Genomic DNA, 26,220 nt, shown 5'->3' on the forward strand with positions numbered 1-26,220 from the left:
TTATAAGAAGAAGAACTCTAAACATGCAGAACCACATGTGGGTAGTAAGGATGCCACATGAATCAAGATTAAAAGGAAGAAGAAGCAATACATAAAACAATGCGCACACCTAGGTATGAAAAGCATATTTTATTGAAAACCACAAATCAGCACTCCATGAAAGGAAAGCCAAAGTGTTTGCACCCCTGACATCCTTGTGAGCCTCCACCATTTTCATTTTCAGAGCTGCTTAGAATAACCTATGGCTGCTGTTTTTTTGGCACAAGGTTAGAGGAGGCTGGGTTTTTATAAAGCTAGGAAATTTGCATCACCTGGCCTTTCCTAACGATGATAGTGAACAAGCCGTAACCCTAACAGGCTCATTAAGGTCTGAAACCTTGGTCAAAGTTATCCAAGCTCACAAACCTCCAAGGGTGTCCATACTTTTTTTCACCTGCCCATTTCCCTTTTTGTGATTTTTAAAAGTCCATTTTACTTCTATAATGATCACAATGAGACAGAACTAAAGAGATTTAGAAATATAATCTATTTAACAATTTATTTATAATATTTCCTTTAAATATTTATTTTTATCTATTCCCGAGGAACCATTTTAAGGGTGATAGCTGGCCAATAGATTTGTTCTATAAAATAATTGATTTTTTTCTGTTTATATTTAAAAGTGTATTTCTAGTGGGTATATTTAATTTTTATGTTCCACCACATCATAGTCTATCATTATATTTAGTGCCATTTTCTCAGACTCTTTCGCTAGGACAGGAACAAAGTTTGATTTCTTTATCGGTCCTTCACCCTCTAATTGGGTCAGCGTTGATAAATGAAATCATTAGTATCTGAAAGGTTACCATTATTCTGCTGTCAGAAGACGACATTAACAAGTCCATCAAGAGGCCGCTCACCTTTCTTAGCACCGGCGCCTTTTGTTGCTGTGATACTAACATACACTAAACACGTGGATCACTCGGTGCGGCAACTTCACAATGGAACAGTCACTTAGCTTCAGTTACAAGAGCTGAAGTGTTTCATGTCTAGAGGTGTGTGCCATTAACTAGCACTTCTCCTGCTGTCTTCTGCGCATATTGTATAATATCCGGTAACTGCAGCTGTTCTGTTCCTACCTCTCATGCTATTTGTCCTAATAGGATCTCACCAGCCTGCTGCTGGCTATGCTTTGAAGGAAGCTGAAAGCCTTCTAGGCAAGGACCATTCAGAATCTTTTTGCACGTTTTTTTGTGAGAATGGCTTTACGTCAAGAATGCATTTCGATAAAATATAATAGCGGATGATGATAACATATGGCGTTAAGAAATTCAGTTTTGAGTGTTATTCATGAGCACGCCGCCATATGGAGTACTCATTGCTTTATATTTGTTACTTATGGATGATTTTGTGCCATGCATGAAACTTTCCATATAAAATGAAATAGGGCCTTCTTTTTTAGAATGAAATAAGAACTCCTACATCTTGTCTTTGCTACATTCAGGGAACTTGTTGCATAGCTACATTAATTACTCACTAAATTGATACAGATAATAAACTAGCATAAATTGTAAATGATTAGGATTTCAGTTACTAAATGCTATTATTGTACAACTGCAATGTGATTAATGACCAAGTTCACCTTTTAAGGTAGTTATCTCATCATCATAATGGAAAAAAAATTACAAAGTGCTTTTAAAAACAAGCAACTTAACAAGTTGCTATAAAAGTCCTTGCTGTTATAGATAATGGAATGGATAAAAAAATTGCTTACTGCTTCCTACCTAGGTTAAAAAACACAAAATTGAGCTTGGACAAAGCTTGTATACATGCAGCACATAAACACATGTTCACATTGGCCATAAAGCTTACAAAAACCTGCAAGAAGCAAAAAAAACATAAACCCTGCTGTAACTAAATAAGTAAAAAGCAAAAAGTGCATTTAAATAACTCAGGGTTCTTGGTAACACTGTTTTTGATATTAAAAAAATAGCATAAAAGCCATCCCACCACGACAAGGTGACTCTGATTGGGATGGCCTTACACTGTCTAATTTCAAAAACCTTACCATATGTCAGAGTTGACCTCAATGTGTGAATAAGGGCAGAAAAAAGGACCAGGTCCCGATCTGGGGAAGCCTTTAAATGTAATTTCCAGCTCAACCTACCTAGATTGTCTAAACTGCAGTAGTCACCAACAAACGTTTGCTAAAGAGCTTGCATGTGCTGCTCTGAAGCTGCTTAGATCCGGTCAGCTTGAGTCCCACTGCACACCTTAATGCCACAGAGGCTAAGCTGTGTCTACGTGCAAAATTGGAAAGCACACATTTTGGGCCAGCAGACACATGTTGGCACTTGTCTAAACTTTCAATCAGGAGAACATAGCTCCCTGGCAAGCATAGAGCTGGGAGGCAGAGGACTGGTGTTCTCCTGAACAGCAAAATTATAAAATACTTTTAAGCATTGTAGTAAATTTTCACATGAAGATTTTGATCATGTAGTTTTTCACAAGGAAGAAATGAAAAAAAAAACCTGAAGAAATTACTTAAAAATCCCAGCTAAATGAATAAACCATAGTACGGTATATGTCCCACTTATTAAGTTTGCTGTATGTTAGTAACCTTTTTTCCTCTTGTGTAAAATGACACAAAAACACAAACTTCTAGTAGTCACGTATAAACAAATGTATGAATACATCTTACCAAAGTAAAGTTTTGGAAAATACATCCATTTCTTAGGATATTTAGATATAAAGTTATATGCACCTGATTATTCTAGTATAAACATATAGTTGGATTAGATTTTGTATTAACAAAAGAACACACCAACACTTATCAAAACCAAAACATTTCATGTTCTTATAATGGCTTCCTTAGTATGAAGAGCATTCTGAAGACATACACATAATACTTATAGATTATTAACCGGTCAGTATCTGGACAAAGGTATTGGAATACACCACTTACTCATTGAATTTAGAGTTTTCATTCAGTCCCATTGCTACAGGTGTATAAAATACAGCCCCTGGCCATGCAGTCTGCCTTTACTACAATTCGTGAAAGAATACATCACTCTAAAGAGCTCGTTGAATTTGAGCCTTGTACTGTAATAGAATACCACTGCTGTAAGGCTAGTTTCACACTTGCGTTTTTGTCTGCATGCGTTTTTTAAAAAAACGCATGTGTGAAAAACGCATGTAAACGCGGTAAAACGCATGCGTTTTTTAGACGCATGCGTTTTTATAGAAAAACACAAGAAAACACAAGAAAACACAAGAAAAAACAAGAAAACCCTAGCCCTAACCCTACCCCTAACCCTAACCCTAAATGTGACTGAAATACGTGGCACTGAAATACGTGCAACTGAAATACGTGGTACTTAAATACGTGGCACTTTAATACGTGGCACGTGGCACTTTAATATGTGGCACGTGGCACTTTAATACGTGGCACGTGGCACTTAAATACGTGGCACGTGGCACTTAAATACGTGGCACGTGGCACTTTAATACGTGGCACGTGGCACTTAAATACGTGGCACGTGGCACTTATATATGTGGCACGTGGCACTTATATATGTGGCACGTGGCACTTAAATACGTGGCACGTGGCATACGTGGCACTGAAATACGTGATACGTGGCACTTAAATACGTGGCAATATGACTGTCAGAAAATGTTCATTAAACGGTTAGGGGTGAGGTTAGGGGTAGAGTTAGGGTTAGGGTTTGGATCCCTTTATCACCTTGATGGTGGTGGGTGACTTTTCAGTGTGTTTTCTGGTTTTTTTCTATAAAAACGCATGCGTTTGTAGCGCAAACAAACGCATGTGCTTAAAAACGCATGCGTTTACATAGACAGCAATGCATTTTTTTGCCGCGAAAAAACGCATGCGTTTTTTCGCGGCAAAAAAACGCGCAAGAAAATACTGCAGGTAGCATTTTTGAAAATGAACGCATGCAGTCAAAAAACGCATGCGTTTGAAAACGCGACCAAACGCATGTGCAAAAAAACGCATGCGTTTTCAATGTTAAATATAGGGAAAAAAAACGCATGCGTTTTTTGTGCAAAAAACGCTGCAGACAAAAACGCAAGTGTGAAACCAGCCTAACAAGTCAGTTTGTGAACTTTTTTCCCTCCAAAATGTTCTATAATGAGCCATAAGTGGCATTATTGAAAATTCAAAGCATCTAGGAACCAGAGCAACTGGTGTAACGGAGTGATGAGGCACATAGTGTATAAGAGTCACCAACACTCTGCTGACTCAAAAACTACGTAGTTCCAAAATCCTTTGTCTTTACCATCAGCATAAAAGCTGAGTATTAGGACTTCATGACATGGGCTTCTATGGCCAAGCAGCTGATATGTGGCTCTTTATCAAGGGTTGGCCTATTCGCTTTTGCTCCAGTGCAGGGAAATATTAATGCTTCAATGTACCGAAACGTTTTGGTTCATTGAATCCCTACAATGTTGTGGGAACAGTTTGAAGAAGGCCCTTTTCTGTTCCAGAATGACTTTTCCGAGGTGCACAAAAATAGTCTATAAAATCATGGTTAGGTGAGTTTGGTGTGGGAGAACATGACTGGCCGCATGGAGTTGTGACCTCAACTCAAAGGAGAACCTTTGGGATGAACGACAGCAAAGACTGCATGCCAAGCTCTCTCATCCATCTTTGGTTTCTGACCTTACAAATGCTCTTCTGGATAAATGGCAAAAATCCCCCAAACACACTCCAAAATCTTGAACAAAGCCTTTCCAGAAGATGCTGCTGTAGTTGCAAAGTTGGGGACCAATTTTATACTGATACCTATGGATTTAGAAATAAGTGGTCATAAAATAGTTAGCAATGAATATTCTAAAACATCTAAAATAAAAAATGAAAAATTGTTCATGCTATGTGATTGTGCATCTTCCGTGTTTGCCTTGCCTTGCTTGTATTAGATATTAGTTATTTCTTATTGGAATGTAGAGATTTTTATTTTTGGCATGTTTAAATACAACACTGCAGTTAGAAATGGTGGTAAACAGACTCACAATCTTAATAATTGACTGATGTACTATTTTGACTATTGTACACAAGAAAAATGGAAAAGCTAGCATATCCTGACTGAGAACATCTGTGAGGATAGACAGAAATTTCTACTTTCAGCATGTTTGTTATTGGCCACAGACTTTAGCAGGTAAAAGTGCGGTATTAAGAGAAAAATTGAGGAGCCAATTCTCTAAAAACTTTGCCAGCTGCATGAGAGCTGCTCCTTAATCACATGTAGCTGTCACAACCTGAAACCATATTTTAAAGGGACTCTGTCAGCAGATATTCGCTATGGAATCTGAGGGCAGCATGCAATACGGCCTGAGACACAGATTTCACTTATTAGGATGTGTGCTGTTGTTTTCATATAATGAATGTTTCATCAGCAGAGATTATCATTGCCCAGACTAGCTCCCTCGCACTTCCTGGTCTGACCACGCCTCCGCCTTTGATAAGCACCTCACTGTCAATTGACAATGTATATAGAAAGCAGTAGTGTGAGTAAGGTTAGCTTTCTGAATTATGCTATGTGTCACAACTGCTACCCAGTAAACTAGGTGATACATCGTTGGAATCAGAGTCTTTTTCCCTACATTTTGCTGCCATCAGACAAGATAGCAAAAACCTGGTGACAAATTCCTTTCAGGCACGCAACTGTCAAAACTGTCCACTATCTAGGATACGGTTAGGTACTCTCACAAATTATCTTATATTGCAGACAACAAAATATTATACCCAACACCTATCCATTTGTAGAAGACATTATTATATCATTTTCCATTTTTTAATATCTTGAATTTTCAGAAACTTTAATCAGTATTGTGATATCTTGACTACATTTATACATTTACGAACTCTAAAATGTTACCCTTAAAAAAATGAATTGATGAATAGATGTATACATTTTTTTGACACCACTCTTTACTACAACATTTAGTAATTTTTCAAAACACCTATTATACACCGTCATTATACATTTTTCCTGGAATTAGTTCACTAATTTAATGGATTTGGCAGTAAAATCCAATTTTGTTTTCTTTTTTTTTGTTTTGGCGTGTTTAGGAGGACCAATCAGCAAGCTGAGGAATGACCCAGTGAGAATCATACATGAAGCGGTGGATGACACTTATGATTGGATGAATGCTATCTTCTCTACTGTGTCTCGCTTGATATCATTCGATGATGAGAGCAAAGGTATCTGAGCCATACTGTACAACGACTGCTGATTCACATGTAGACTTCTTCACAAATGTGCCATTTCGTTCAGCATGTGCTGTCATTCTTCTGTGCAGAAACAAATCTGAGTTTTCTTTACATAAAGTCCAGCATGCCTTGTAATATTATAAGTAAAGATATCCAGTACCAACTAAGGCACTGTTCACATGTCTGTTCGGATATCCTTTAATGCCAGTTCCATTCTAAAAACAGACAAGCTGAATAACTAATGCATTGGATCACTTATTCTAACGGAAGCAAAAGGATTAGTGATGAGCGAATATACTCGTTACTCAAGATTTCTCGAGCACGCTCGGGTGTCCTCCGAGTATTTTTTAGTGCTCGGAGATTTAGTTTTTCTTGCCGCAGCTGAATGTTTAACATCTGTTAGCCAGCATAAGTGCATGTGGGGGTTACCTGGTTGCTAGAGAACCCCCACATGCACTTATGCTGGCTAAGAAATGTAAATCATTCAGCTGAGGTGAACTAAATAATACTCGGAGGACACCCAAGCGTGCTCGGGAAAATCTCGAGTAACGAGTATATTCGCTCATCACTAAAAGAGATCCATTGATTATCATCGGCTGATTTATAGTCCGTTCTACAGTGGATAAAAAAATTCTATGTTCTGAACTTTTTTTTTTTTCTAAAAAATAGACACCAAGCAAACCAGGGTGCACCTGTACTTCTTTTTTTCATAACTGATTCAACAGTTTAATTTATTTTGTCTGTTTTTGGAATGAAACAGACAAGATACCCAAAATACATGAGACCTTAGTTGATGTGGATAACATATTCTGTTTGATAATTATGGGGTTTCTCTGGTATCTGTTTTTAGAATGGATGAAAAGGCTCAGCATGCAGGGCTTTTTTTCCTATTCTAAAAAACAAACTCTAAACAAACCCCATAATAATCAATTAGGCTCCCTGCTTTTGTTTGTATGCAGTGGTGCTTGAAAGTGTGCGAACTCTTCAGAATTTTTCAATTTTTCACCATAAATTTGATCTAAAACAGCATCAAATTTTCAAACAAGCTCTAAAAGTAGATAAAGATAGCAAAATTAAATAAAAGAGTCAAACATTAGACTTTGTCATCTTTTTATTAAATAAATTGTTTCAATATCATTATCATGTCTGTGACTGGCAAAAGCAAAACAACCTGTGATTTCAGCATTAGGTGTGACCCCAATTGTGCAGAAATAACTGCATGTAAACATTTATGGTAATTGTTGACTGGTTTTGCATATCGAATTGGAAACATTTTAGCTCATTCCTCCTTACAAGACAGCTTAAGTTATGTTTTGTTAAAGGGTTTTTTTTCCCATAAACTGCTCTATTATACAATATTTCCATAGATTTAAGGTCTGGACTTCCACTTGGCCATTCCAAATTGTTCATTTTGTTTTTGTTTATTCATTTTGTGCACAAGGATTTGTGTGCTTTGGCTCGGTGTCTTGCAGCATGACCCATGCCCTCTTGAGATTTATCTCATATAAAGATGTTCTACCATTTTATTTTTAAATTTGCTAATAAAATTAAGAATGAATTGTTCTATCAAATATGGCAAGTCGTTCTGGCCTAAACAGGCCCAAACCTTGATACCACCACCACTGTTTTTTACAGATTTATGAGATTTTTATACTGTAATTCACAATTCGTCTTTCTCCAAATCTAACACTTTTAATTCATACCCAAAGGCTCTACTATGGTCTCATATGACAACAAAACATTGTTCCAATAGTTTTTGGCTTGTCTAGGTGTCTTTAGCAAACTAGAGATGGGCAGCAATGTTCTTTTTGAACAATGGTTTTCTCTTTAAAATCCTAATGGTGGACTCATGAACATAAACAATAAGCTAATGTGAGAGAGGCCTGTAGTCACTCAGAGATTGCCTTGGGTTCCTTTGCAACCTTGCAGACTATTATATGCCTTGCTTTTGGAGTGATCTTTATTGGTTGAATACTGCTGTTGCTGGTATTATGGTCTTGAATGTCATCTCTTTGTGCACATTCTGCCTCACTCTGAATTGGTGGAGTCCAAACTCTTTAGAAATTGTTTTATAGCCTTTTCCAGCCTGATGAACATCGACAACTTTTCTTCTAAGGTCCTCGGAAATCTCCTTTTTTCATGCCATGATATGCTTCCACAAGTGTGTTGTGAAGATAAGACTTTGATAGATCCCTGTTCATTAAATAAAAAAGGTCAGCCACTCACACCTGATCATCTTTCCATTGATTGAAAAAGCAAGACTATTATTTCACCTTCAAATTATCTGCCAATCCTCAAGGTTCACATGCTTTTACCAATGACAGACAGCTGATAAGTTAATTATTTTCGGCAATTAAAAAAATGACAAAGTCTAATATATTTGACTCATTTGCCTGATTTGGTTCTTTTTATCGACTTTTAGGACTTTTGTGAAAATCTGATGTAGTTTTAGGAAAAATTTGAAGAGCTTAGGAATTTTCAAGCACTAATGTAATTGATGCATATGTCTAAATGGACATATGTAAAGATCCTAAACCATGTTTAACCTCAGTTGTTTCATTATGGGGTTATAAAGAATATATCTCTATTAGAAAATAATTCAGTGCATGCTCTACTTTATCTTATATGGTGATTGTGTTGTATTTCACTATAAACTTTGTATTTTTTACATGTAAGGATGTAGTAGAGCTGAATTTGTTAATGTAAATCGTGCTGAGCCTGTAATATCCATTAAAAAAAATTGTCATGTTGACAAAATGGCAAAAGACAAATTCTAAATGCATAAGGTGATCTTCAAGATTCCTAAAAGTGCAATAAACAAACCCAATTTGCTGCTTTGCCTCCTGCAACCACTGTGACCATGGATGTTAGCTAAAATGATGTCAAGTCTAGCAGTCATGTATGTCCAAAGAGTTATTGGGCGGTATGTTCACGACAACGTAGCCACACCAAGGTAGCCATGATTCTAACAAGGTGATATAAGATCAGACCAGAAAGGAAATGTAAACAATATGTTAATAGTTGTCACTTGCCATTAATATTTATTTTTTTTAACCTGGTCGGAATTCCGCTGCTATCCAGAATTTGGCATTGTTATTTATTCTCGTTCTTTTGCCTGTTTTTGAGAAATGGCCCCTCTCTTCCTTGTATCTAAATCTTGCTTTCTTACCATATGGGGATGTGATCCACAAGAATACAACCAAAGAGAGGAGTTGAGGATCTCGCCGTCTTGGACAACAAAACTAGATTTATATACAAGTAAAGAGAGACCTATCGCAGTAACAGGAAAGCACAAAAAAGCAATGGGACACATACTCTAGAATAAAATAAAAAAATTATGGCTAGTGAGTAGAGATAAGGCCACTGCCACTAGCCCACAATTGTCCATCAAAAGGCTAAAAAAAATTTAAAAAAATCCTATACTCACCTCATTGGTCCCTTTGCTACTCACCGCCACTCTTTTTGACTTTGCCGGATCTTCTGATCCCTCACAAACAGGATGGCAGGCTCACGGCAGGTCATGGCTCACGTAGTGACATCATGATGCCATTGATTATTTTTATTATGAATTATTGTAGATTGAACAAACATATAGTTGGAGTTGCAGAACAGAACTTGTCATTTAGTTGTATGTTGTATTTTATGAGACATAATAATAGTCTTGGTAATGCTGTATATTTAACAAGTCATCCTAAAGGAAAGCACAGGTCATATATAAATTGTAGGTAAGAACAAACCCAGCTCTCATACATCATAAAAGAGCATGTCTAGAAGTTCTCAAATGATTTTCTACATTTGAAAAATGTTGTACGTTTCATAATGTAAGGTATTGTCATACTCCAATTACATGGATGCAATACTTACATTAACCTGTGTGATCTGTGTGGATATACTGCCCAAAAATAATGCAGATGCCGAGCTTGAAAGCAAAAATTCATAAGGAATTAATCATAGCCCTCGTCTTTAAATGTGGATAGAAGGAAATCTGTACGCGAAAGTACATCATTGGGTGCATTATTGTATCTCACATACTGATTACTGTTGGTAAATCTTCTTTCTAAACAAAACACATTAGCTAGGGATTTTATAAAGTTTTGTGTTAAATTCATTTTTTAATTCTGGTAACAAACACAAAAGTTTTTAACTGTATACATATTCATGGCAAGAGGATTTCTGTGGACGGCTGCAATCATAATAAAATGACTGTGCTGTATCCTTCAGCTTACCAGTATTAGCATATCTCTAATTAAAAGGAAACTATTTTTGTGAAATGTTTGTGCGCTCATCATTGTTTAGACTGTATGATTGATTGTGTTGGTTACTCAGCTGCTGAAATGCATATGAGATCTAGCTCCTGATTATAAATAATCCTAAATAAACATTTCTCTGCAAAGGACTAGCTGCACGGAGTTTCTGATGGTTTTACCCAAATTATCAATTATTATTGCATAATTCAGAAACTAAAGCCTCACTTAAAATAAAGCAAAATGCAGATTTCAGTTCAATTTTTAGTGTCTGTTATATATTATCCAATGTTGTCCAAAGAATTATGCTCAGAAATTCACAGGAACAATTAACAAGGTTTTAGAGGTTGCGCTTGATTGATTGTCGGCGTACTCATGGTGCATTTTCTTTGCTATGTACAGCAGCAATTAATTATTCAACCCCCATTGGAAATTAGTTTTGATAGCAAAATTTATAAACTGTCTGCTCTTTCCAATAAACCGATCACACAAGATCGATTGAAAGAGCTCAACACAACTATTAAAGCAAGTGGTTTCTCCAAATTCAACAAAAAATGAAGTCTGAAGTCTCAGAATTATTCAAACCTTCATATCAAGTGTCTTTAGTACTGAGCAAAGCCCCTTTGCTTCTTATGACCTATTGTAAATGTAATGTATAGCCAGACACCAACTTCTGGCAGTTTTCCTGAGGAATATTAGTCCATTTCTCATTGAAAATGGCCAGAAGGCAGGTGGTTAAAAACTCTCGAGTGACTGTGAAAGACCTTCAACAGGTTCTGAGGTTTCAGTTTACATAGTAAGTCACAAACTAAATGCTGAAGGTCTCCAAATTCCAAGACATACACATCTACTTACCCAAAAGCACGAGAAACATCAGCTCCTATATTTTTCAAATTCATATAAAAACATGACAGAAGTTTGGTGATGCTTTTCTGTAATGTGATGAAATAAAACTGGAACTTTTGGGCCTATGGATCAGCGATGTGTCTGGAGTATGAAGAAAGAATAATATATTAAGTTGAACACCCTGTCTACAGTGAATCATGGTGGAGGCTTGGTGATGCTCTGGAACTGCTTTGCTACCTCTGGCACTGAAATTCTACATAATTTGAAGGTCAAGATGGGTTCAATCATGTTTCAAAAAGTCATAGGAGAAAATGCTATGCCTTCAGTGAGGAAGCTGTAGCTTCTTCAGCATTGGAACTTCAAACAGGACAATGACAAGGCTTGGTTTGAGTGGAAGTCCTAGAAGTTTATAGAATGACTGTCAGGTTGCCAGACTTGAATACCATAGAAAATCTTTGATGAGAGTTGGAAAAGGTGGTTGCAGCACGAATGTAAGAGCGTGACACAAACTGTCTTATACCTTCCCCTGAAGACAATTGTAATGTGAATATTAACATGTGGTTGCATTCTGTTTTTATGGCATAATGAAAAATGCATAGAGTGTTATAAGTACTGATGCTGTTGTGTGGGTACTGTATCAGTAATGCCTAAGGTAACCTGGTACATTATGTTAAAGGGTAGGGACTATATAGAGCATGGTTTAGTGTTTTCTTAGTGACAGATAGAAACATTTGGACAAGATAGGCAGTGGTGGGCCTTATTAGTGTACAGTGATAGGAGTAGTATAGGATACAGTTAAATGTTTGGGACAAGTCCGGTATGGAAGGGAGGGTTAAAAAAGTGGAAGCACTTTCTGGTTTACCCAGTCTCAGTTAGTGTATGTGAGGTTCCTGAAAAGTGGAAGTTCAAGTGCCAAAGTGCTGGAGGCATGTGAAGCACATAGCATACTGACAGCATGAGGTTGTACCGAATTTCCTGCAGACTTTCCAGTAACATCAGGGGCCTATGGCCCGAACTAGGCACTAGGAAATGTGTCTTATTTCCTTCCATACAGAGGAAGCCTTAGGGTGAAACCCATGAGGAAAACGTATTTAATCTTTCGAGTGCTGTGGGGCCGGATGGAAAATTCCTGGGGCTGACAGAAGGATTAAAGTGAACCTGTCACCAGGTTTGACTTAAAAGAGATGCGGCCATCACCTTTCAGGGTTGATATACAGCATTCTATAATTCTGTACTGAATATCTGCCGCCAACCCGACCTGTAAGAAAAATAACACCTTTGGTGTGGCCCGGTCCGATGGGCATCACTGTTCTTGGTCTGGCACCTCCCATCTTCTTACGATCCCCATCCTCCTTCTTGCTTCATGTGGATGACGTGTCCTTTCTTCATCCACACAGTCTCCTCGGCACAGCGCTTCTGCACAGGCATACTTCTCTATCCTGTCGAGGGCAGAGCAAAATACTGCAATGCGCATGGGGCTCTTTGACCTTTCCTGGTACCTGTGCACTGCAGTACTTTGCTCTGCCCTCAACAGGGCAGAGAAGTACACCTGCACAGGAGCGCAGTGCCGAAGAGATGCGTCATCCACACAAAGTAAGCAGGAGGGTGGCATCGCAAGAAGAAGGGAGGAGCTGGACCATGACCAGCAAACACCCATCAGACTAGATCACCCCACAGGTGAGTATAATAAAAGTTTTTTCTTCTCTTGCAGGTCGGGTTGGGGGCAGATATACAGCATTATAGAATGCTGTATATCAGCCCTGAAAGGTGATGGCCATATCTGTTATTGGCCAAACCTGGTGACAGGATCCCTTTAAGCGTAGGGGCAATGCAAGCTGAACATGAACAGGAGCTTGAAATGTGCTGTGCTGATGAAAATGGACTGGAGGGAGCTGAGCCTGAAACTATGTGTTAAAGACTGTTGTATATGAACTGTCCAGTAAAGTTGAACTTGTTATAATGAACCGGGTGTCCCCTGAAGTATTTGCGGCTGATCCTGGACATAAGGACGTGGATGCAGAGGAGACCTCCGGCCTAAAAGTGAGTGCAATGCAACATTCACAGTGCACTACATTTGAACTGGGACACTTTTTCTTTGTGGAGTGCAAGGGCATGGAGAAGCAGCAGCTCGTTCATGGCTACTGCTCTGGGCACCTTACACATACACCTAAGAATAGTAGTGAAGTGGAAGTCATTGCTGATGAGAAATAGGCTAATATTCCTCCGGAGTGCTGCAGATGCAGCTCTCTTGATAAGAATCATCTTTGCAGCAGGTTATAACACAAATCTTCTCATAATGGGGTTGAATTATTCTGACATATCGTAGTCATTCAAAATGTTATTTTGTATAGAATTTGGAGAAACCATTTGTTATATTAGTCGTGTTGAGCTATTTGCATTTTTCTTGTTTAACCCCTTAACGACTGCCAATATGCATTTAAATGGCGGCAGTTAAAGGGCCTTATACCCTCATTGCCTTTTTAAAATGGCGACTGGGAATAAGGGTATAGCTTAGCCTGGCCGCAGCAATTCCCTGCGGGTGTCAGCTATATATAACAGCTGACATCCTGCAGTATCGGACCCGGGTGGTTTTGTGACAGTGGTATTTAAATTGTTGCAAGGGGGTCACAAGACCCCCTTAGTAACCATTGGACCCCTGCAATGAGAGTTGTGGGTCCCAATGGATACCATGGTACCCCGAGGTCATGTTATGACCCCAGGGTACGGTGGCCTGTGATGATCCCAGGGTATGATGGTCTGTGAGATCCAGCAATAAGCTAGGTCTCACAGGCTGTGTCAGTGAGACACTGACAGCATGATGCACTGCAGTTCAAGAGTACTGCAATGCATGATACTAGTGATCAAACTGAAAAATATACATATCCCACAGTGGGACTAAGTAAAAAAAGTAAAATAAAATATGTAAAAAAGTATTAATAAAACACAAAAAGTGCATACAAATCACGAAAAGCCGTTTCACCACTCAAAACACAGCATTTGTGATAAAGCAAAATAAGCAAAAAAAGTACACATAATTGGTATCGACGTGTCTGGAACGACCCTCTCTATAAAATCAGCAAGTTATTTATTCCGTTTGTCGAATGCCGTAAAAAGAAGACATGCCAAAAATGTCACTTCCTCATATTGATTCACAAAAAAGTGAATAAAAAGCGATCCAAAATGCATATGTAAAAAAATGGTATAATGAAAACTTCAAACCATCCCTCAAAAAATGAGCCCTAATATGGCTCATTATGCAAAAAAAAAAAATTTTACACCTCTCACAATATGACGATTCAACGATTCAAAAACAAATTAATTTTTGTAAAATATTGTGTTTAGTGTATATAAATAGCAATTTATTAAAAAAAATATATAAATCTGGTATCGCTGTAATCATACCGACCCGACGAATAAACCAGTCTGAACGCTTTTACCGCTTGGTGAATGGTACGAAAAATAAAAAAATAAAAACAGTAACTGAAATGCTGATTTTCATAATTCTGTGTCTGAAAAATTTGAATAAAAAGCAGTCAAAAAATATTATGTACCTCAAAATGTGACCAAAAAAATCTGCAACTCGTCCCTCAAAAAACAAGCCCACATGCAGCTCTGTTCGACAAAAAGATAAAAAAAGTTACAGCTCTCATAATATGGCAACAAAAAACTATTTTTTGCAAAAATGCATTTTTACTGTGTGATAGCAGCAAAACCTAAAAAAAATATACAAATCTGGAATCGCTTGAATGGCACCGACCTGAAAAATAAATCCACCTTATCACTTATACCGCACGGTAAACAGACCAAAAATTAAAAATAAGAACTATCCTTGTACTGTTGTCTATTTGTATTTTTATACCTCCCAAAAATCGGAATAAGGCTCGGCTCACATTTATCCTGTGCTCTCCGCTGATCGCTTATATCAGGCTTTTCGTGTAAATTCCCTAAAATTGCAATTCAGACAAAGCCTTGGACGGAACTAATCACTTATGAGGCAGATGGAGTAACCTTGGACTGGTCTGTGTTCTGGTGGTGTCCCATAATTTTAGGCATCTTTTTAGCGCTCAGGTGTGGGTGACCACAGATCTGTGCTTGCCCAGAAAGAAAGATACCACGGGAGAAGACACCTAATGTAGTATAAAATTTTTCTATCTGCCTCATGGTGGGAAGCGCAGTTGGGGGTTTCATCTGAATCGCAGTTTTGTGGGATTTCCACGGAACCCTGAAGTAAGTGCTCAACGTAGAACATAGAACCCAAGAATGTAATCCCAGCCTTATACTGGAAGCGATCAAAACATTTTATGTACCTCAAAATTTTACAGATAAAAATCCCAATTTATCCTGCACAAACCAGCTCCCACTCAAGTGCGTCATCTGTCACTGGAACTATAGGGAGTTCCCACGTTACTTTTACAACAAAGACTCTGGAAAAGCGATATGGCTACTATTAACCCAAATAAAATCCAATAAAATTCTGCATTCCCAAATCCAAATGCCCCCCTCTTTCTAAGCCCCACTGTGCCTAAACTAAAGCAAGCGGCCACATGTTTGGCATTATTGTAATGGAGAGAAGGCACTTAACAATTTACAGGTGCGTATCTCCAGAAGCAGAAGCTGGGCACAATGGGGGTTCTACAATATATGAGGGTTCTACATTGTATGGGAAAACAATGTATGGCTACTAGACTGGCAGATTTACAATTCTCCTGAAAAAAAGCCAGGCGTGGATGTTACAAAATTGTCACTGCAGCCATAGATAAATTTATTGAGGGGTGCAAGCTCTACAATGGGGTCAATTTGCTTTTATTCTGCTTTTCTGGCATTTTCGGGGCTCTGCAAATGTCCCCGCAAACTATTCTAGCAAAATTTGTGCTCCGAAAGCCAAATAGTGCTCCTTCCTTCTCAGCCCTGACATGTGGCCTAACAGTAATTTCTGACAAAGTGTGGGGCAGCACTGCTTTCAGGCAAATGGCAAATTTGCAGCAAATACTAAAATTACATTTCTATCACTAAAATGTCATATTTCCACATCTCAGTGTTATACAATTTGGTGAAAAAGAAAGAATCCAAGGAGCCTCATGTTGTTTATCCACACTGCTTGGATATACAGTGGGTATGAAAAGTATCCAGACCCCTTTACATATTTCACTCTTTGTTTCATTGCAGCCATTTGGTAAATTCAAAAAAGTTAATTTGCTTTTTTATTAATGTACACTCTGCACCACATTTTGACTGAAAAAAAACAGAAACGGCAACATTTTTGCAAATTTATTAAAAAAGAAAACCAAAATATCACATGGTCATAAATATTCAGACCATTTGCTCAGTATTGAGTAGAAGCACCCTTTTGAGCTAGTACAGCCATGAGTCTTCTTGGGAATGATGCCACAAGTTTTTCACACCTGAATTTGGGGATCCTCTGCCATTCTTCCTTTCAGATACTGTCCAGTTCCGTCAGGATGAATAGTGAACATTGGTGGACAGCCATTTTCAGGTCTCTCCAGAGATGCTCAATTGGGTTTAGGTCAGGGCTCTGGCTGGGCCAGTCAAAAATGGTCACAGAGTTGTTCTGAAGCCACTCCTTTGTTATTTTAGCTGTGTGCTTAGGGTCACTATCTTGTTGGAAGGTGAATCTTTGGCCAAGTCTGAGGTCCAGAGCACTTCGGAAGAGGTTTTCATCCAGGATATCCCTGTACTTGGCCGCATTCATGTTCCCTTCAATGGCAACCAGCTGTGCTGTCCCTGCAGCTGAAAAACACCCCCATAGCATGATGCTGCCACCACCATGTTTCACTGTTGGGATTGTATTGGGCTTATGAGCAGTGCTTGTTTTCTCCACTCTTACCGCTTAGAATTGTCACCAAAAAGGTCTATCTTCTTCTTCAGACCAGAGAATCTGATTTTTCATAGTCTGGGAGTCCTTCATGTGTTTTTTTAGCCACTCTATGCAGGCTTTCGTATGTCTTGCACTGAGCAGAGGCTTCCGTTGGGCCACTCTACCATAAAGACCCAACTGGTGAAGGGCTCTAGTGATAGTTGATTTTGTGGAACTTTCTCCCATCTCCCTACTGCATCTCTGGAGCTCAGCCACAGTGATCTTGATGTTCTTCTTTACCTCTATCACCAAGGCTCTTCTCCCACGAATGCTCAGTTTGGCTGATCGGCCAGTTCTAGGAAGACTTCTGGTGGTCCCAAACTTCTTCCATTTAAGGATTATGGAGGCCACTGTGCTCTTAGGAACCTTGAGTACTGCAGAAATTCTTTTATAACCTTAGCCAGATTTGTGCTTTGTCACAATTCTGTCTCTGAGCTCCTTGGCCAGTTCATTTGACCCCATGATTCTCTTTTGGTCTGACATGCACTGTGAGCTGTGAGGTCTTATATAGACAGGTGTGTGCCTTTCAAAATCAAGTCCTATCAGTTTTATTAAATTATTTTAAATATGAGTGAGCAAAGGGTCTGAATACTTATTACCATGTGGTATTTTAGTTTTTCTTTTTTAATAAATATGCAAAAATCTCTACATTTCTGGTGGGGGGTCAGTTAAGATGGGGTGCAAAGTGTACCTTAATGAGAAAAAATGAACTTTTTTGAATTTACCAAATTGCTGCAATGAAACAAAGAGTGAAAAATTTAAAGGGGTCTGAATATTTTCCATACCACTGTATGGATTGTGTCCTGAAGAAGAAATCTGGAATGACTTTGAAACGTATTGACTAAAAAACTGAAAATAAAAAATCCTTAATAATACTTCCATTTGGATCTTCATTTCCTACCATTAGCACTTACAGTATAACCAGATTTGGCTCCTTTTTTTCCGCTTTCCTGGTTGGATATGCAGCAGCTGTTAAGGCATAAATGTTAAATAGTGCATAAATAAACAACAGATAGGTGTCTTTCTATGTCTTCTAGTGGGAGCTTGTGCAAACTGCCAATTAGTTTGCTGTTTCATTGAGTAAGCAGTGTTAGTTTTTTCTGTTTACTCCCATGAATTGCAATGGAAAGAACTGTACTAAAAAGAAGTAGTACAGATGGAGGCTACTTTATATCAGTGAATGGGAGTCAGAGACCACCACCATCCAGATAGGTTGGGGTACTCTGACAATCATTTACAAATACTCTGGATGGGAAACCCTCCCAAAGTGAAGACCATTAATCATGGAACAGTGGAGGTTCCAACCTTCACTACAACCTTTGCTGCACAATACAATAAAGGCCTAAGATTGGCAGAAGATCATGAAGATTAGAATTCACTGTTGAGATATGGATGTCCTTTTTTAGAATACTGTAGGCTATTATTTTTTTATTCTTGAAGATTCCCTTAATGCCTTAATGACAATGGACATATATTTACATCAAAGTTTGTGTCCGTGCCTTTGATGTGTGTTCGCACACCACATCTTTCCCTGCACATGATGACTTATTTAATCAGCCACCATGTGCCATTAACAGCCACTGGCAGAGCAGTGCTTGGCCCGTGACTGATAACCAGCTAAATCCCACTGTCAATCACTAGGAGCTTGATTTAACACATGCCCGCAGGAGAGCGTCTTTCAATCCCTTATCGGCGACCCCGTCACGTGATCTGATGGCCGTGGTTCATAGGAGATCGTGATTTTTGCATTGCTATGTAAAGCACTAGTGAGCGGATGATGACAGCTTTATTTAAATATGAAAAAAAATGCACATATTTGGTATTGCTGGGTTGATAACAGTCTGATCTACTGAAATATAAGTTAAATTAATCTATTTGGTAAAAGGCCAGAATTACCTTTTTTTTGGCCTCTGCAACTTTGCAAAAAAAAAAAAAATGATAGGAGGCAATTGAAACATTGTTTCTGCCCCAAAATGGTATTAATAAAAAAAATTTGCTCAGGGTACAAGAAATGAGCCCTTACCCAGACCCATTTCCCCAAAAATGAAAACGTTACAAGTCTTGCAAAAAAAAAAAAGTTTTTCTACAAATTTCCATTTTTTTCACCACTTAATTAAAGAAAACACCTGTACATGTTTGGCATCTTTGTACTCATACTGACCTGCAGAATCATACTGCCTGGTCAGTAAATAAAAACAAACAATGATTGTGGAATTGCACTTATACTGTATAAGGCCTCATATGGCTGTGGGGATGAAAAAATAAAAAAGTAATGATTCTTGGAATAAGGGGAGGAAAAAATAGTGCAAAAATGGAAAATTGCAAGGTCATAACGGGGTCAAAGTGGAAAATATCATGAAATATTGGAAGATGTATAAAGATGCATTTCTAATTGTGATTGCTTGGAGAGAACCTGTCATCTGATTCATGCTACCCAAACCGCCTGACTTCATCCATATAGCCTGGCTCTGATTCCCGCTGCCCGTTGTTTGTGCAGCATGAATCAGGTGACAGGTTCCCTTTAAAAACAAAATTATACCTGAAATTGCTTTTTTTACACTTGCGAGTGCAATGTGAGAAACTTCGCAAGTCTCTCGCATCAATACCTGGCACTGCTGCCGGCACTTGGAGCGGACTGTGCGGCTGCAAGTATTTCTATGCAGCTAAACGCTCCGGTCTGAACTCTCGCGGTGGCAGTGCCGGGTATTGATGCGAGTTTTTCGCACTGCACTTGCAAGTGTGACCCCAGCCTAAATCTTATAATTTTATTGCTACAGCTTCCCATATATAGTGTAAGTTATTCTCCGACAGCTTCAAATAAAACATTAACCCCTTCCCGACCTGTGACACAGCGTATGCGTCATGAAAGTCGGTGCCAATCCGACCTGTGACGCATATGGTGTGTCACAGAATGATTGCGTCCCTGCAGGTCGGTTGAAAGGGATAACTCCAATTTCACCCAACCTACAGGGACAGAGGGAGTGGTACTTCAGCCCAGGGGGGGTGGCTTCGCCCCCCATGGCTACGATTGCTCTGATTGGCTGTTGAAAGTGAAACAGCCAATCAGAGCAATCTGTAATATTTCACCTATGAAAATTGGTGAAATATTACAATCCAGCCATGGCCGATGCTGCAATAGCATCTGCCATGGCTGGAGACCCCGACCTGCCCCCCCCCCACCACCACTGATCTCCTCCTCTCCGTCCTGTCATGTCCCATGCTCCCCTCCGTCCTCCTCTCTGCTCCCCCGTCCTCCTGTCTGCTCCCCCCGTGCTCTGATCGCACCCCCCCGTGCTCCGATCGCACCCCCCTATACTTACCGAGCTCCGATGTCCCTCCCGGTGTCCTCGGTCTTCTCCATGGGTGCCGCCATCTTCCAAAATGACGGGCGCATGTGCAGTGCGCCCGCCGAATCTGCCGGCCGGCAGATTCTTTCCAGGTACATTTTGATCGCTGTGGTAGGTTCTATCACAGCGATCAAAATAAAAAAAATAGTAAATAACCCCCCCTTTATCACCCCCATAGGTAGGGACAATAATAAAATATAGAAATTATATTTGTTTTTGTTTTTCCATTAGGGTTAGGGTTAGGGGTAGGGTTAGGGGTAGGGTTAGGGGTAGGGTTAGGGTTGCACTTAGGGTTAGGGTTGCACTTAGGGTTAGGGTTGCACTTAGGGTTAGGGTTGCACTTAGGGTTGCACTTAGGGTTAGGGTTGCACTTAGGGATAGGGTTGCACTTAGGGTTGCACTTAGAGTTAGGGTTGCACTTAGGGCTAGGGTTGCACTTAGGGTTGCACTTAGGGTTAGGGTTGCACTTAAGGATAGGGTTGCACTTAGGGTTATATATGTTAGCAACTGGATAAAAATTAACCTTTATTAGGTACTAATTAAAAGCCAGATAATGGCACACTAAAAAATGAACAAGACAAAAACCTAAGTGACTGGTGCCCTATTACCTTCACAGAAAAGGGGAACAACACACAACAATTGACAATAAGAACCAGACCAACACTGGTAGTATTAGAATGGCTTCCAATCTATAATCATGGCTATTATTTCCACAGGCTCACTGCCACTAAGCCAGTAAATGTAGGAAATACTGCAATATATTGGACATCAAATGGTTAACCTACAATTGTCACCCTTTAGTATTCGTGTCCACCTACCTACACACAATATATGCAGTATTAATCTTTCCAGTTTTATTAAATGGCCTTTCAAACGCAATAATACATTATGCTTAGTGTATTACCATTAGAAACACAGCATATTACCATTCCGTGTATATATGCATACTAGAAAGTACCATGTATTAGATTGGAGCCCTGTCAGTACAAGGTGGCAGCACAAATACCCAACCTATGAAGATGCCATATCCACATGGTCACCCATCCATAAATCTATGGGATACATGTATTTCTCATTTTATCTTATATGAGTGTTCCCAGATGGGTTAACTTATGGCACCCTAAAGGGTTAGTATAGATGGGATGTTATAGGAATGCTGGGATGTATGCGATCACATAAATATATTATTCCCATATGTTTGGGTGGATCTCACCGCGTTTTCATCATCTCCAGTCATTCATCTATCACCATCCGCCTCGTGTCCAACCCTGGTGTATGGGTATCGTGCTCTAGAAGGCGTCTCCCGACGCGTTTCTTCTTCTTAGATTCATCAGGGGAGAATGCTGCTGCCATTGCAGCTCTCCCCATTTCTGTGATATTTATAAATTACGCTCGGTGCCGCGCTATGTAAGCCCCGCCCACTGGCGTGTGACGCGCTTCCTGAGCTTCCTCCTGTGTTGCCAGGCAATCTGAGATGCTCGCTTGCATCTCTGAACGCTTATGATCTCCGTTCGGTGGTGCCTGCGCACCACCATATCCAAACCAAGCGTAATACAAAGTCCGATGGCAGACTCCTACCGGGTAATGATCAAAAAATGATGGGACATAAATGCATGTGTTCATGCTATTTAATCCCATACAGTGCCTATTAATGTAGCGTGCCTATTATATATATTAACCATTGCGCAGCCTGCTTAATTAGCACTATAAGAAAACAGGAAAAGTATTGAAATTATCAAAAAACAACTTTTTCGGCCTGTTCACCAATTGGCATGATTCAAGACACTCTCAGCATATTTAAGCACCCATATACAGTGGAACAGAGGTAAGGTGCCTCTCTAAATACCCTGAAATAGCTCTCAATACTCCCACTACATATCCACCAATAGGGTGAGATAGGTAAGTAAGGACGAGAGAGACTAATGGTAGTTTTCTTACCATCATATAAATATGATTTGGTAATCCCTTGCCGAAAATCCATATTATGAAAAAATGAAAAAAATGAAAAAAATAATGACCTCAAATGAGTATTGATAGGGAAGGAGTTCATATATGCGGGACACCACAGCCAAAAAACGTGGGAAATTTGTGACCCTACGGATACCCTATTATCATGTATCTATACTCCCCTCCCTGCCTGTCGCGGAGGTTGGCACCCTAGGAGAAACCTGCGCATATGGCATATGCACTTAGGGTTGCACTTAGGGTTAGGGTTGCACTTAGGGTTAAGGTTGCAATTAGGGTTAGGGTTGCACTTAGGGTTGGGGTTGCACTTAGGGTTGCACTTAGGGTTAGGGTTGCACTTAGGGCTAGGGTTGCACTTAGGGTTGCACTTAGGGTTAGGGTTGCACTTAGGATTAGGGTTGCACTTAGGGCTAGGGTTGTACTTAGGGCTAGGGTTAGAATTAGGGTTAGAATTAGGGTTAGTGTTGCAATTAGGGTCACAATTAGGGCTAGGGTTGGAATTAGGGTTAGAATTAGGCTATGTGCACATGGTGCGGATTTGGCTGCAGCGGATTGGTCGCTGCAGATTTGTAGCAGTTTTCCATCACGTTTACAGTACCACGTAAACATATGGAAAACCAAATCCGCTGTGCCCATGGTGCGGAAAATACAGCGCGGAAACGCTGCGTTGTATTTTCCGCAGCATGTCAATTCTTTGTGCGGATTCCGCAGCGTTTTACACCTGCTCCATAATAGGAATCCGCAGGTGAAATCCACACAGAAAACACTGGAAATCCGTGGTAAATCCGCAGGTAAAGCGCAGTGCATTTTACCTGCAGATTTTTCAAAAACGGTGCGAAAAATCCGCACACAAATTCGCAACGTGGGCACATAGCTGTCATGGTTCTCAATGGCGAGAGAACGTAATAAAGCATACAAAAGGACTAGCTCTTGGAAGATGGGAACTCGAGCTGACCATGAGCTAAACCTACCGCACAACTAACAGTGGCCGGGTAGCGTGCCTACGTTTTATCCCTAGACGCCCAGCACCAGCCGGAGAACTGACTGACCCTAGCAGAGGAAAATACAGACCTGGCTTACCTCTAGAGAAATTTTCCCCAAAAGGCAGACAGTAGCCCCCACATATATTGGCGGTGATTTAAGAGGAAATTGACATACAAAGTATGAAGATAGGTTTAGCAAATTGAGGTCCGCTTACTAGATAGTAGGAAGACAGAAAAGGGAACTTCACGGTCAGCTGAAAACCCTTTCAAAATACCATCCTGAAATTACTTTAAGACTCTAATATCAACTCATGACACCAGAGTGGCAATTTCAGCTCACAAGAGCTTCCAGCCTCAGAAATATTCAATCACAGAGAACTGGAACAAAAATGCAAAACAAACTTAGGACAACAAGTCCAACTTAGCTGATAGTTGTCTAGGAGCAGGAACATGCAACAGAAAGGCTTCTGGTAACATTGTTGGCTGGCATAGAAATGACTGAGGAGCAAGGCTAAATAGAAAACTCCCACATCCAGATGGAAAACAAGTGAACAGAGGAGATGAAGCACACAAGTGCAGCACCACCAGAAACCACCGGGGGAGCCCAGAAACCAAATTCACAACAGTACCCCCCCTCAAGGAGGGGGCACCGAACCCTCACCAGAACCACCAGGGCGATCAGGATGAGCCCTATGAAAGGCACGGACCAAATCGGAGGCATGAACATCAGAGGCTGTCACCCAAGAGTTATCCTCCTGACCGTAGCCCTTCCACTTGACCAGATACTGAAGTCTCCGTCTGGAAACACGGGAGTCCAAGATCTTCTCGACAACGTACTCCAACTCACCCTCAACCAACACCGGAGCAGGAGGCTCCACGGAAGGCACAACCGGTACCTCATACCTGCGCAACAATGACCGATGGAAGACATTATGAATAGAAAAAGATGCAGGGAGGTCCAAACGAAAGGACACAGGGTTAAGAATCTCCAATATCTTGTACGGGCCGATGAACCGAGGCTTAAACTTAGGAGAAGAAACCTTCATAGGGACAAAACGAGAAGATAACCACACCAAGTCCCCAACACAAAGACGAGGACCAACACGACGACGGCGGTTGGCAAAATGCTGAGTCTTCTCCTGGGACAACTTCAAATTGTCCACCACATGCCCCCAAATCTGATGCAACCTCTCCACCACAGCATCCACTCCAGGACAATCCGAAGACTCCACCTGACCGGAAGAGAAACGAGGATGAAACCCCGAATTACAGAAGAAAGGAGAAACCAAGGTGGCAGAACTAGCCCGATTATTGAGGGCAAACTCCGCCAAGGGCAAAAAGGCAACCCAATCATCCTGATCCGCAGACACAAAACACCTCAAATAAGTCTCCAAGGTCTGATTAGTTCGCTCGGTCTGGCCATTAGTCTGAGGATGGAAAGCAGACGAAAAAGACAAATCAATGCCCATCCTAGCACAGAACGCTCGCCAAAATCTAGACACGAATTGGGTTCCCCTGTCAGAAACGATATTCTCCGGAATACCATGCAAGCGCACCACATTTTGAAAAAACAGAGGAACCAGCTCGGATGAGGAAGGCAATTTGGGCAAGGGAACCAAATGGACCATCTTAGAGAAACGGTCACACACCACCCAGATGACAGACATCTTCTGAGAAACAGGGAGATCAGAAATAAAATCCATGGAGATGTGAGTCCAAGGCCTCTTCGGAATAGGCAAGGATAACAACAATCCACTAGCCCGAGAACAACAAGGCTTGGCCCGAGCACAAACATCACAAGACTGCACAAAACCTCGCACATCTCGCGACAGGGAAGGCCACCAGAAGGACCTAGCCACCAAATCCCTGGTACCAAAGATTCCAGGATGACCTGCTAACGCAGAAGAATGGACCTCCGAGATGACTCTACTGGTCCAATCATCAGGAACAAACATTCTACCAGGCGGGCAACGATCAGGTCTATTCACCTGAAACTCCTGCAAGACCCGTCGCAAGTCTGGGGAAACAGCAGATAATATCACTCCATCCTTAAGGATACCTGTAGGTTCAGAATTACCAGGGGAATCAGGCTCAAAACTCCTAGAAAGGGCATCCGCCTTCACATTTTTAGAACCTGGTAGGTAAGAAACCACAAAATTAAACCGAGAGAAAAATAACGACCAGCGCGCCTGTCTAGGATTCAGGCGCCTGGCAGACTCAAGATAAATCAAATTCTTGTGGTCGGTCAATACCACCACCTGATGTCTAGCCCCCTCAAGCCAATGACGCCACTCCTCAAAAGCCCACTTCATAGCCAAGAGCTCCCGATTACCAATATCATAATTTCGCTCAGCGGGCGAAAATTTACGAGAAAAGAACGCACAAGGTCTCATCACGGAGCAGTCGGAACTTTTCTGCGACAAAACCGCCCCAGCTCCGATTTCTGAAGCGTCAACCTCAACCTGAAAAGGAAGAGTAACATCAGGCTGACGCAACACAGGGGCGGAAGAAAAGCGGCGCTTAAGCTCCCGAAAGGCCTCCACAGCAGCAGGGGACCAATCAGCAACATCAGCACCCTTCTTAGTCAAATCAGTCAACGGTTTAGCAACATCAGAAAAACCAGTTATAAATCGACGATAAAAATTAGCAAAGCCCAAAAACTTCTGAAGACTCTTAAGAGAAGAGGGTTGCGTCCAATCACAAATAGCCTGAACCTTGACAGGGTCCATCTCAATGGAAGAGGGAGAAA

The 26,220-nt window shown here is 40.4% G+C and overlaps 1 protein-coding gene across 1 annotated transcript in view; it reads left to right on the forward strand.

Annotated features, from left to right (window-relative positions):
* LOC143807646 (uncharacterized) overlaps window positions 1-26,220 on the forward strand; it is a 1,106,746-nt gene that overhangs the window by 140,005 nt on the left and 940,521 nt on the right. The window contains exons 4-5 of the mRNA XM_077289447.1: window positions 1,143-1,196; window positions 6,071-6,202. Coding sequence (XP_077145562.1) covers window positions 1,143-1,196; window positions 6,071-6,202 — 186 coding nt within the window. The remainder of the gene's footprint in view (window positions 1-1,142; window positions 1,197-6,070; window positions 6,203-26,220) is intronic.

This window comes from Ranitomeya variabilis, chromosome 2 (genome assembly GCF_051348905.1).
Source record: "Ranitomeya variabilis isolate aRanVar5 chromosome 2, aRanVar5.hap1, whole genome shotgun sequence".
Classification (NCBI taxonomy): domain Eukaryota; kingdom Metazoa; phylum Chordata; class Amphibia; order Anura; family Dendrobatidae; genus Ranitomeya; species Ranitomeya variabilis.